Source organism: Ursus americanus, chromosome 12 (assembly GCF_024610735.1).
Source record: "Ursus americanus isolate L20-20 chromosome 12, mUrsAme1.1.p, whole genome shotgun sequence".
Lineage (NCBI taxonomy): Eukaryota > Metazoa > Chordata > Mammalia > Carnivora > Ursidae > Ursus > Ursus americanus.
In genome coordinates, this window is record NC_142138.1 from 11747533 (window position 1) to 11761127 (window position 13595).

The 13595-nt window shown below is 54.0% G+C and overlaps 1 protein-coding gene across 3 annotated transcripts in view; it reads right to left on the bottom strand.

Moving 5' to 3' along the window:
* Positions 1 to 10323, bottom strand: part of SSBP3 (single stranded DNA binding protein 3) — a 161766-nt gene extending 151443 nt beyond the window's left edge. The window contains exons 1-4 of one of the 3 annotated variants that reach the window (XM_087865901.1): positions 9891 to 10323; positions 8846 to 8918; positions 8562 to 8623; positions 5809 to 5893 (exon numbers count right to left, since the gene is read on the bottom strand). In XM_087865901.1, the coding sequence (XP_087722027.1) occupies positions 5809 to 5893; positions 8562 to 8623; positions 8846 to 8918; positions 9891 to 9946 (276 nt within the window). In that variant the 5' untranslated portion in view covers positions 9947 to 10323. The remainder of the gene's footprint in view (positions 1 to 5808; positions 5894 to 8561; positions 8624 to 8845; positions 8919 to 9890) is intronic. The other 2 variants (XM_087865904.1, XM_087865903.1) reach the window with 2 other exon arrangements.
* Between the last annotated feature and the right edge of the window lie 3272 nt (positions 10324 to 13595).

A 13595-nucleotide genomic window follows, 5' to 3' on the forward strand; every position in this document is an offset into this window, starting at 1 on the left:
TATTATAAAGGCTACAGCTAGCGTAACATTTCTGTTATCTTGGCTGACAGACCCTCAAGCACACACACCTCCCCTTCCACTTCTCCCTCTTAAGACTGAAACACACACACAGGCAGAAAAGTCGGGGGAAGGGGCAAGGCAGGTCTGGCCTGAGGTCTCCACTACAGAACCCTCTTCCCTTGGAAAATTAAGACAGCCTAAGGGACACTGCAGGGAGAGCTGGGTGTCTCTGGCTCCTTCAGAGCCGTGGCTGGCACACAGCTAACTCTTGGTCCAAGTTTGCAAATGCTTAGCTAACAAAGATGGCATTATGCAAAGACGTGCACACGGCTGGTCTTGGAGTTCAAATGAAGTGACCACTGCCAAAAACTTTGTTTGGGTCCCCACGACTCTACCCCCACCTCCCCGGCCCCAGCCCTACCTCCTGCCTTGAAATAAAGGGCAAGGATTTGCAATTTGGGGTCTTGCCGCCACTTGAAACCCATTAAGGTGGCCGCGCAGCCTGGGTTCTGGCAAAATGCAATTCCAGTTACTCATTTAGTGTTTAATTAGCTACCGATGGAAGAGTCTGGCAGCCTTGGGGTTAGAGGAATTGCAACAAACGGGGTAGGAGCCCGAAGAAAGGATGCAACACAAAGTCTAAGCTCCAAGGCGGGTAGGGAAAGAAATTACTGTGTGTATGTTTTGTTTTTTTAATCTGCCACACAAGAGTGCCAAGGGTCAGAGCCAAAGGCAACTGCTATGAACTTGCCAGGACCTCTGGGCAGATGGCTAGGCCGGCTTATCTCTGGGGAGAGCACTCCCCCGCTCCTCAGAGCAGGGTCTGGCCCCTCCCCTCCCATTCTGCCTGCACCACCCCGTCCTCTCCCGCCCCTGCCCCCAAATGGTTCTGGCAGGCGTGGACACTCCCGGCCTGGCAGGAACCCCAGCTCAGCACATCCAAGGAGAGCCCTCTCAAATATCACTTTGCTATTTCAAACCCACCAAGGACACTGGACCCCTGCCACAGAGCCACAAATACCTCAGCTCGCGTCCACGCCTAGGCCTCTGGGGCACTTTCCTAATCTCCCTTCGAAGCCTGGAGACACAGGCCCACAGCTGGAGGTGAGGGGGTCAGCGGAGTCCTGCGGCGGGGACACAGGGGAAAGGGTGCCAGGCCCGCCTTGTCAGGGGCTCACGACAGCAGAGCAGAAAGGGAGAAACTGAGGCACAACACTCGCCAAGGTCATGGGATTCCACGTCTAGTATATGCCCCAGGTTCTTCACGGGGCATCACAGAGGGGCTGGGGTTAGGGGAAGCAGTCTGTACACCTTCCAAAATCAGGTACAAAGTCTCCTTTGTGGGGACACATGTATTTTCTGGAAGGAAAGGCCAGAGCTTTTATCACATTTTCCCTGCCAAAAGAGCCACTGTACCATAACAAACTCCCTTCCCGAGCTCCCGTCCCAAGCTCTGCCAGTGACTCTGCAGTTCACCTCTCTGCTGAACGCATTCCTTCAGGGACTATATACGGGCACACTAGGGGTCAAACGCAAACACCTCGCCTTCATTCAGCAGGAATTCTGTTCAAAAGTTGAGAAGAAGAACCTGAAAGACCCACATATAGTCCCAGCTCTGCCACCAACACTCCCCTCCCCCCTGCTACATGCCCTTGGACAAACTATCTAAACTCCAGACCCCGGTTTCCTCATCTGTGAAATGGGGCTGAAACTTAAGAATAACACCTGACCAATAAAGCCACCTTGAGGCCCAACCACAAGCCTGCACTGAAAGGCTTTATGAGAACCGCAGCGACGTGAGCGGTGCGGAGCCCCCTCGGCTCTCTAGCACCTTCAGCTCAGAGGCCATGCCTCTGGGTCTTGCCCACTCCGCTCATTTCTTGCCACCAAGAAGAAAACACACGATTAGCTACCACAGAAAGGGAAAGGGCTGCTGGTAGCCAAGAAGGCACCAAAGATCCTTCTTTTTACCAGCCACATGGACCCTGGGGGAGAGGCAAGCAGAGAAGGTGGCCCAAAGTGAGAGACACAGGTTGTACTGGGAGCGTCCAACCCACAAAAGGCCAGACCTCAGACAACAGGGTCTAAGAGAACCCAACGGCACTCCAAGCTTTTCCCGATGCCCTGAGAAGTGCTGCTCTGGTGGGAGTAGAAGAGCCCCCGAAACCACAGCAAGGTCCCCGGGAGCCTCCTCCAGGGCGTCGGGGCTCTTCGGACTTAGGGTAAACCAATTTCTCAGAAAAGTCCACTCCTGCACTGAATGCCCAAACACTCCATGTTACACGTAGTCAACATCAGGGTGCCCGAGCTTACAAATAACCTGCCAGGTGTCTGGGGGGACAGACTGTGACTCAAATAAAAACTCACCAATTCAAAGAAAATTTAAACCTCCTCCCCGCTGAGTCACCTGGTTCATTCCAGGCCCTATAGCCTGGCCCTGACCTGAGAGGAGCCTTTATGATCACCTGACCCCTGACCCCACTGTCAGGAAGGGGAGACAACTTGTCAGGAACACAAAATCTTTTCCCCTAAGAGAGCGGAGACCAGGATCTTCCCAGTGGAGGTCCTTTCCAAAGACCCTTCCAGCCCCACAGCAGCCGGGCACACCCCCTCATCCCTGCCCCAAAAGCACTTAATACTCACAACTCCCCCCCACCCCCAAGGCCTGGGTGGGTACCTGGGCCGCGCAGACTTCCCCCCAAACCATGAGAATCTTTGAATCGCCTCAATGGCAAAGGCAAGGCCAATGACTGGACACTCTTATTGACAAGATGTAAGGTAACTAGTTTACCAGCATTGGAATCGCCTGGCTCTAGACCACCCCGCAAAAGTGAAATCACCAAAAGAACATCTTCCAATATTCCAATGGCGGTTCTAGGCCAGGCTCCTCAGTGACTCCAAATTACCTATTCTTTCTCACCCATAGCTCCTTAGCCCCTTCATTCAATTAGCGCGCATGCCTACTGTGTGCAAGGTATTGTGCGAGCTACAGAGATGAGTAGCTCTGTAGGTCAATGAATGGTCTCTGGCATGGAAAAAATTAATAAGCTGTGGTTCAAAGACAAGCCTAAAAGAGGAATTAGGCAGAACAGACCCAAACAAACGGCACTTGCCATGGACCTGCGGGGCTGGGCCTCAGCAGCGTCAGGAGCTGCGAGTCCGGAGTCAGTGTCGGCCTGTGTCTGCATTCTCACTCTACCGCTCAGCTGGGAATTAACCTTCCTGTGCCTCAGCTCTCTCATCTGCAAAATGGAGTTAACAACTCCTCCTCTCACCTGGCCACTGGCCGCTTGAAATGAGAGACTGAACCAAAGCACTCAGCCCAGGGGCCCAGCACATGGAAAGCCACCAACAAAGGCTGTGTATAGATAGTTTGCATAGACAATGAGATGGAGTGATCAGAGTGTGCTAAAAACGATCATAAAAGTCCACAAAGAAGTTAAAAGGTGGAGAGGATTTGAATGGATAAGAGAAGCATGCATTCCAGACAAGAGGAAGGGAGCCTGGCAAGAGACAACCACAATAATTCTAGCAAGAAGGAATGAGAGCTAACTAGATGGCAGCCATGGGAATGGAGAGAACACATGAAGATCTGAGAAGGACAAAGAGAAAAGAAGGTTCCTTTTCTTAAATTTCTCTTCATTTACCAGGTGCTCCTCTGTCACCCCTGCAACCTGATGCCACCCCATAACTCCTTCACTATACAGATGTTCCCTCTCTGTCGCCCCTCATCACTCCAACCCTCCCCCCCACGGCTTCACTCTCAAGCCAATGACACCAAGTGGATTCCAATCGAGGAGAAAGGGTTTTGACCCCCCCAAACCTATGAACCCCCGGCCTCAATCAGTGTAACTTCAACGCTCGCTACCGTCTTCTACGTGTCTACGCCGATTTCAGTCCTCGCCACATAATTTTGCCGCCGTTCCTTCACAAATTATGGAAAGCAAACCCGTGCAAGCTTTCACTGCCACCCACATTGTTTCAAGACGGTAGACCCAACGACAAATTGCCACAACCTTACGTCCTTCGCTAGGGCACCAAACTTAGCTAAAAACTCTTAACTTCTCTGATAGCTTGCAAAAAATAGCATAGACATCCTCTATAAAGAGATTTACTTGAAATAGGCACGTCCACCTATCTTCCCAACTCTAAAACGAAACCATTTGCACAGCAAAGACTGGCCACACAGGAATGGGCTCTCCGTACTTTTTTTTTTTTTTCCAAAAAAAAAAAGGAAGATTTTTACTAGGTAGAAAGGTCAAATTCACCAACTATTTTTATATGCCTAATGTACCTTCTGGCCTCCTCCCCCAACCTCCAGCTCAGGAAACCCTATGATCATCACCACGGATTTTCCCAGAAGAACCACATCACAAGAGAACCAGTCACCTCACCTTTTACTACTGAAAGTTTACCAGACCATAAGTACCATTCGCCAGCTTCTCTTTCTCAGCCCTGGAGAGGGCACAAGCACTGGTCCATTTCCTCAGCTGTCTGTTCCAAGGGCATTAACTTTTCAGTTGTAACAAAATTTCATCCCCTTGAATAGTCTCAAAACCAGTGAGCCTCCCACGGAGTCTCTAACTCCTCATATTACAGGAGAAATTGTCACCATAAAGATATTCGTGGTAATGGGATTTGACCACTTGTGAAACTCAACCAGATGGGTTCTGGTGTCCTAGGCCAGTTCCTGGTGTCCTAGGTGTGTCCCCGCCTCTGGATGCAGGGGACACAAATGGCCTGGCTAAGTGGGTAAGCCCTGACAACATTCAAGAAACCAACTTCCATGCGCTAGAGCTTGGAGACCATTCCTACCACCTCACGAAAAAGGGCAAGACCAAATAAACCACATCTTATGTGCCTGTACGCACGCGTTCACACTCACTCACACACATACACACACACACGCACATACCATCTACAAGGCCAACAGGAAGCAAAGCCTGGAAGGAGGCTGGGAAGAACTGCAGACACTTCCCCTTCCATCTCCCACCCCCCCTCAGATCGTGTTTCATCTGATCATAAATTCTGACTCCAACCCATGTTTGGAGTCTAATATTTTTTTTTTGAGGGGGACTGCCATGGGAGATGGATATGCGGCAGACATCGCTCTTATAAGCATTTCATAAATCTTGGGAAACTCATCCAGGTAGAGGATGAATGATAGGGTAGCGAGCGCTATGATGTGATGAAATTAACTATCCTCACAAGAACATTTTGAACACAAGATTATGGACCAGCCAAGGACGTCAAAGTATACGCGGTCTTAGGGGGCACAACATGAGCCCTCCAACCAAGCACACACGCGCGCGCACACACACACACACACACACACACACACACACACAAAACATAATGAAAAGACTGTTCCCTGGGAAGTAAGGAAAGAGTCCACTTCACCAAACTCTCAATTCAACCACCCCTTCTGCTCCGAAACACAAGTTTCGTATTTGCTTTTTCTGTGGCGGTGGTGGTGGCCAATTTTTTAATTAAACCAACACCAAGGAGGCTCGGTCCCGTCCCAGCTAACTGTCCACTCTGAACATCAACCTCACTCGGCTGAGCCCTGAACACCACCATTTAATCCTCCAGATAGGTATCTCACTCCTCCGCATAACAACAACATCACGAAACACTGCTCCCCAAGTTAGAACGGGCAAGGGCAGCAGGGAGGTGGGCAGAACAAAAAGAAAGGCCAGGAGAAAACAAAGACCACTGCCAACTGGCTGTGTGTTTGACTCTGGTACTAAAGAAGTTAGAGCTATCCAACCCTGTAATTATTGCCAGGATTAAAAATTTGTTACTCACGTAATCATGAAAGGCTTTTGCTTCACTCGAATGTTCACAAGTGTCTCGCCTTTCAGGAGCTGCACAGTAAAGGTCCCAAAATACGCTGCAAGTCAAAAAATAAAATAAGATCAGGTTACTAATTATTACTCACGTACCAACGACAAGTGTACAACGTACAGGCTAACAGCAAGTGGTCTCCCAAAGGCTCCAATCCCACATTTCCAGCCTTTGTCGGCCAAACTTGGGCTTGAAAACACAATGGCAAGCCAAACCTTTGTAGGGTACGGTTAGGGTTAGGTTAGGGTCAGTTCTCATCGATCAGGCGCCTACTGCGTGCTGGAGGCCTCACGCCCGTGACCCTGCTTGTAAATACTGCGGTATTATAAGGTAGGTGACTATCCCTACTCTATTCAAGAGACAACTGAAGTTTGGATGAGTTAGTACAACCCATTCATGGGTGCCCAGACAGAACACGTAGGAATCGGATAAGAATCCAGGCCTGCTTCATCTGTGCTCCTTTTACCACCACCTCCCCAACCAAAATGGCTACATTTCATAAAAAGGTTAAATTGTCAAAGTCAGGACTATGATTCATAGGCAGAGCAGTCTGGGTGACTAGCAATAAAGGAAACCTACAGGTTCTCAGTCCCAGAGCCCACACCCCCACCCTCCCATCTCACCCCCAGGCCCAGCCAGGCCCTCCCCCAAGGAATTCTTATGCAAGAACCATCCCCCCCCCAAAGAATGCATATCAATTAGCCAAAGGAGAGGTTGTCACAGCCCGAGTATCCTGTCCTTTCCTGTTGAAGTAGCCCTCCTCAGAGAGGCACCTGTCCACCTATCCAGCAAAGGGGGAGGGGGAGCGTGCAGGGGGATGGCGAGATATCTCTGCCTCACCCACCTCCAAGATTTGTCGTAGTCACCCTAACACTTTGTATTACAAGAGAACAAACCTACACGTCACCGGTCAGCCAGTAAAACCTTACACAAACACGGGGTAGTCCTTGGTATTAATATAGGGCCTTAGAAACCCTCTCCAGGTCAGGAGCCCAGGACCCAGGGCTCGGAACCCACTTGAAGGAAATGGGCACCAGAGCAGAAGTCTGACTCCTGGTCTAATGCTCCCGTCCCCCTCACCAACAGCTAGCTCTGCTGGTCATCAGACATGCCATCTCACTCAAGGTGTCTCAATTCCAGGGCCTGACCAACTCAGCCAATCAGAGCCCCGGCTGCCTCCCACCTGGAGAGCCTCAGCTGTCATTTGCTCAGGGTTGAATGGCACGAAGCAACTTCTAACTAACAAGACCACAGATAGACACTCAGAGCCACCACTGCTCAGGTCCAGCACAACAGACTCTCCACATTCCTGGGGCCGAGACAAGGTTGGAGAAGATGGGCCGGGGGGGGGGGGGGCTTATGGACAGAACAAGAAAATCAGAGATTTCTAGTAGCTGCAGAGGAAGGCTCGAAAACATTCCTTTTTGTCCCCTGAAGCTGCACACATTTGATTAACCTCTCCACACACTAAAGATTCTAACACTACAAACTCCCCAGTCCCTTCTCAGTTAACTTCTACTCCTAAACCCGAGCTTCTGCAAAATCCGTGATGGTTAGACGCACCAACCCCGCTCACATACTGCTCTCCAAAAACAAGCCCAGAAAACCTATCACCCACTCCTACAGGTCGAGTCCTCAGGCCACAACACTGCAGTGCCAAGGCTGGCAGAAGTAATTACAAACTCATTTTCTCTGTGCAAGTTAGAACAGACACTTCATCCCCCCGCATTTCAAAGAGACTCGGAACAGTAACCTGCTCCGCACAGGTAAACGCACGCAAAGACCCCAAGACATGGCACTTCGATCCTTCTGAACTCCACCAAAATATCAAAAGCCGTTCTGCTTTCTTGTCCTTTTCAAAAGGACGTCAAAGACTCCACCAATCGGTCCCGCAAAACATCCAGGTCTCACCACTCACAGCGACTCACTCCTGCTGACCCTGAGCCTCCGTTCTTACGCAAACCTACCAGGAGACTAGACCTAGAGAGGTCCCACCCCAGCAGGACCCAAATAAAGGAGGGAAAAGGTCACAAATAAGGGAGAGCCGCGAACTACCAACTACAAGCTTTCTGTGAGGTCAACATCAACCAGTTAAGGTTCTTGGTAAAATGAAACTTTGTGGTTTTAGGGATGCTGGGGGTTGGGGGGGAGGGCCCACAGAGGAGAGGAAGGTCCAGTCAGTCTGAATCAGTATCTTTAAAGGAAGTGGCAGCCCCTTCTTGCTTTTTCTCAGGGTGCCTGGAAAAGGCCCCAGTAGAGTTGCTCTCTCAAGGTTTTGAACTCACAGAAAAAAAAGGAAGGGACAGGCCAGTTGTAAAACAGACCTGGTATCCTCTCCACCCTACCCCACCCCCACTCCCTCTAATTAAAGCAGCATGCAGAATTGACAAAAATCCTTTAAGGTTTTTTCAAGCCCCAGCCTGGTGCCCCAAAGAGAGATAAAAAAGTAAAGGAGTTTCTATACAAACACTGGGCACGATTTAGTAGGTTCTCAATAAGAGGGGAAAAAGAAGGCAAAAACTTCAGGTACCAGCCTCTCCTGTCCTTTTCCTCCTTCACCGGCCCTGGTCTGAGTGCCCAGGGGTGCCCTGTTCTGTGCCAAGCCTGAGAGCTAAGGCATGGGGGTCTGCTCCAGGCCTCCTGTCTTTGTTCACCCAGACCCAGGTCTCAGAACAAAACACACACACACACACAAAACTACCACACAAACTTACCACCACCACGAGTGCAAAAACCCAGGCGGTTCTCCCAACGTGATGTTTTTTTCCCATCGAATCTGGAAAGCAGAGAGCAGAGACCGCTTAGAGGAGCAGAGAAGGGTGGGCTGGGGGCTTCCCGGAGCCAAAAGGCTGTGAAGACCAACTAACAATAAATGCCAAAAGGTGATAAAAATTCAAAATGGTGGCCACAGTGGCTGCTCCTGAAAACAAAGGCTCTAAGAATAGTAGGGAAGAGGGGGTGTCAAGAAATTGGATGATGGGGGGGGAGTTCCACTCACCTCCGACAAGAAGGTCTGTGCAGATTTCTGTGCTCCTACGTGCAGTAAATACTCGTAGACGTATAAAGCTAACCTGGAAAGTGGGCAAGGGGCACAGAAAGAGAGGGCGTCAGATCACACGGGGCGCTCGCTTCTGGACCTTGCCAGCAGGCTTCCAGCCCTGTCTGCGCTGTCCCATTGTGGCCCCAACCAGAGGTGAGCAGCTAGCTCGGCCCTGCCTCGGGGCCGCGGGTGGAAGCAGTCAGGGGGTGGGTACCAGGGGACGCGTTGCCTCGAGCCGTGAGAGCTGGAGAGCAGCCCCCAAACTTGAACTTCCAACTGGCATCGGGGCCAAACCAACCTAGGTCTCTCAAACTCGCAAACCTCCCGACCACAGAGCCTCCCTCCTTTTCCCGACCCACTCGTTGCCACCCTCTCTCCAGCTCTGAGGGTCCGGGGGGTCTCAGTCCTGGACTCCGGGGTGCTCAGCGCGCTCTGGAGAGGGCAGCAAAGCGCCACCCTCACCAGCTCCCCCTCAAGCAACTGTCCCCCAAGCCCAGGGCCAAGCCGGCGCCGCCGTCCCTGCCCAGCGCGGCGCCCGGGAGGGCGCGGGGCGGGCGGCGAGGCCGAGGGCAAGCAAGGGAGAGCGCTCCCGGCCGAACAAAGCCCCCGGCACGCACTCCTCACGCCGCCGGCGGACAAAAGGAGCCTTCGGGGCTGCTGGAGCCACGCGCCCCCTGCCCGCGCCCGCGGGGCAAAGTGCGGCCGCCGCGGCGGGCGCCCAGGCTAGCGCTCGGGACCTCGCCCACCCCTCTCCGCGGGCCCCCGCGCCCGGCACGCCCCGCGGCCACCAGGTGCCCCCTCCCCCGGCGGCGCCCCCCGACGCCCCGGCCTCCGCCGCCTCCCAACAATGGGCTCTCCCACGCCGCCCGCCGCGGCCTCGGGGAAGGGGCCAGGCAGGCGGCGCCCGACCCGGGGCGCAGCAACCCCCGCCCGCCCACCTGCCTCCCACCGCCCTCCCGCAGCCCGGAGACGGCGCGGCCGCCACTTGGAAAATAGGGCTTACTTTTCCCGAGCCTGCCCGTCCGAGGGCACCGCCGAGCCTTTGCCTTTGGCAAACATGGTTTGCAGAGAAGAGGGCGCCGAGCCTCGCCGCCGCCGCCGCCGCCGCTACCGCTCCGGCTGCTCCCGAGCTGCCCCTTCGCTCCCGGCCCCCTCCCCGGCCTCGCTCGCTCGCCCGCTCGCGCTCTCCTCGCCGCGCTCCCCTCCCTCCCCCCCAGGCGCTGGCTCCGCGCTCTTTCCAGCTGTCAAAGCGTCAGCCCCGGCCGCGGCCCCATCGCCCTGGAACTCCTCCCGCGCCGGCTCGGCCTGGGGTGCCGCTGCCGCCGCCGCCGCCGTTCGCCTGCCGGCCCGGCCGCCCGCTGGCTCGCTCGCGCGCCCGCCCGCCCGGCTCCGCCTGCGCCGCCCTCTGCGCCTCCGGCACCGCTGCCGCCGCCGCTGCCGCTGGTCTACTTGGAGCTCAACCGAACGTGGCTACCCGGGCGAGGAAGCGAGGCGGGCGTCAACGTCCCGCGATTGATGGCCGCTTCGGCCAATCGGCGCGCGGGGGCGGGCCCGGCGGCCCGGGAGGGACGCCCTGTCAGCGCCCGGCCGCGGCAGTCCCCGCTGCGGCCGCCTCCACCGAGCCGCTGCCCCTGCTCCCGCGGCCGAGCCGGGGGTGCCCGGGGGCGCGCGCCTCTCTTTTCTGTAGATGTGGGGAGGGGACTCGAGTCGGGCTGGGGGAAGCTCTGGTCTCCCGGCCCCGGCGACGAGGGGGTTTGCCCGGCGCTCTCCGCGCCGGGGACACCGGGGGGGGCGGGGGGCGCTGCGGCAGCGTCGGAGGGGAGGGGGCGCGGACCCCTAAGCGGAGAACCGCCGGCTCCTTCCCGCCACGTCCCTCTCCCTTATCTGCCCCTCACCTTCCCCGCCCGGCCCAAGCCGGCCCAGCCCTTATCTCCCCCTCCCCCTCGGCCGCCCTCCCCCCCTGGTCTCCGACCCCGACCCCCTCCCCAGACTCCAGTCAGCTCCCCAGCCGCCCCGCCCCCGGCCCTCCCTCTTGCCCAGTCCGCCTTCCAAGCGCCGGGCCCGGGGCTCCACGCTGCGAGCTGGGCGGCTCGAGCCGGCGCCGAGGCGCGCGACTGCTCCTTTACTACATCATTAAAATACTTTGGAAAGCCCCAAAGTGGAGCCGCGCGAAAAAGGTCCTTGGCGTGCTTTGGGGAGCCTGGGGGAGGGGACGGGGGACTTGTGCTAAGAGAAGGGAGAGTGCTCCCAAATTTCTAAGGTCTGGTAGCCCTGGCAAGTTAGCCCCTTGGCTTCTCCACAGGAGACTGTGCCGTTCCGGGGTACGGGGGCGTCACCTGGGTGTCCCGCAACGTGGAATGCGCGCCATAGAAATCTGCAAACTTCAAATAAATGGACCTAAATTGGGGAGTGGGGGGGGATGAGAGGGTTGGGGGGAGGGGAGGCTTCCATTGTCAGTGACCCAGGTGTACAATGGGAAATGAGGGGGGCTGGCAGAGTGACCCAGCTATTTGATGCTGACTCCTCTCTGCCCACGCTGAGAACCCCGAGTACACACTCTGACTCCCTTATTAGACCAGAAACCAGCGAAATAGGGGAAGACTCCCCCATTTTCAGACTGCTTTTAGAGTGCGGTTCTCTTTAAATGTGATAAAACACTGTCGGCACTGTCTCTTTAAAAGAGTCAAGCAGAAAAGGCTGTGTAAGCGCTGATTGGCTGCCGGTTTGGATACATCTTTAGGGGAGCCTTGAAACTGTTAGCCTAGGTTGATTTTTTTTTTTTTTAACTGCGCTGTTCCAATAAACAAGTAACGCCCCTCCCCCTAACATGCCTCGCACCAAACAATTAAAGGATAGGTCAGTGTCCTGGGGAAAACACGTTTCAAGTAGGAAAACTCAGAACTAAATTTAAACAAAATAAAGAATAATTCCCTACCATTAAAGTTTGCTTATTTTGATCTGTTGAAAAGAGAAAAGGGGCTTTTAAAAGAAATGCCCCGCAGCAAACCGATCTGCATTGGTTCAGGAAAGAGACTCGGTGCATTTTTGGAAGAATGTTCTACTCAGTGTAACAGCCTCCCTAAATTAGAATACAGCCAGGCCCTACGGATGCTTCTGGACGCACTCTGTTCTCTGCTGGGACCTAGAGATCGCAGGGGAAGGGGACAGAAAAAGGGAAATACTGAACCCTAGTCCATGGTTGTCTATGCCTGCCCTTAGTTTAAAGGTTGTTTTGTGAATGAGAGAAGCATGGAGGTTGGGAGCGAGTTGAAATACAACGATAGGGGAGAGAAGGAAATAATTACAGTTATTTTTTCCCCTAGGCAGTTTAATTTAATAGGGCTAACTTAAGGTACCTTAGAGCCCACACTAATTAAATTGGCCTGTTCATCCCCTTCCCCTGGACTTCTATTTTTGATGGGCTAGGAATGGCCAAGGATGGCTTGTCAACAGACTGACTCACAAGAAGCCTGACTCATCTTGGGTCTGCAAGGCCCACAAATTATGAGTATCGGTCGGGTCCTGGCTAAAGGAAAACACTGCCCTTCTCTGGCTCTACTATGGCAGTGTCTACCAAGTTGGCCATGACCTATCAGCACCAGGGCTGCAGCGCAAACCTATCTGTTTGGCCATCATTTTCCTTATCTGTCAAATGGGAAAGGAGGGTTAGAAGGTCTTTAATATCTCTTGAGAATCTGATGTTCTATGACGCTGATTTCCCTTCTATAGTTTTCTTTCTCCACCCCGCCCCCCACCTCCCCAGCCCTCCCACCAAGAAAAGGACTAACACCTTCTTCGGGAGCATATGTGGCACAAGAAGAGGAGTGGTGTTCAGGGAACCTGTACCAGGCACTCTGTCCTTGTGGTCTGCCCTCTGCTAGGGCCTGACACAGAATGATGCCCCATGTCAGTAGATTCTTAGTGAAGCGAAAACAGACAGTGAGAGGACCCAGAGAGAGACAGCAGGGAGCCCCCCAGCCTGCTGGAGAGAAGGGAGTTGACAGGCTCCCGGGAAGCAGGACCACTCAGCAGCCCCAACCAGGTGTGCACACAGTGATCCAAGATGCAGTCAGATCAGAAGCCAGTCCAAACACCCAAGAACAGCATTCTAAACCTCAGCCTACCTTTCCCACTGAATTCCCCAGCTCCCCCTTCCCCAGATCACATCTTTGGGCCTGGTATCTCTACCTGGAATGCCTCCCGCCCCAACATTCCCTTTTGACCATTCCTTAGGGCTAACATCCCCTTCTATTCCATCTTCTCCTCCAAAACTTCTTTGCTTTTCGCTCTTGGAGCAAAACTCATCCTTCCCTCTGCTTGGTCTCATTTGGCTTAAACTTCCACAGTGGTTCTCCATTCATTCTGCCTATTGTTGTAGCCCATTGTTTACTGTCTGTCTGCTCCGCCAGACCTGGCAGGGAGAGGAACTAACTCTGAGTCATCTGTGTGTCTCACCAGCCAGCACAGGTTCGATTCCTGTGTGTACATCAACACTGGTGTACGTACCAGGGGCTAGGGAACCACGAGAGGGAAGAATGGTTTCATCCTCAAAGTAGCTCTGGGCCCAGAGGGGAGAGAAGAGACACCACCAACAATGGGATGAGATAAGGCCCCTCTCCCAGCCCCACCCACCTAAACCACCAGGAACTACTGCACTTTGGGTCCTCAGAATGTACCGGGTCATTGCTCTTATATCCACCTTAGACTC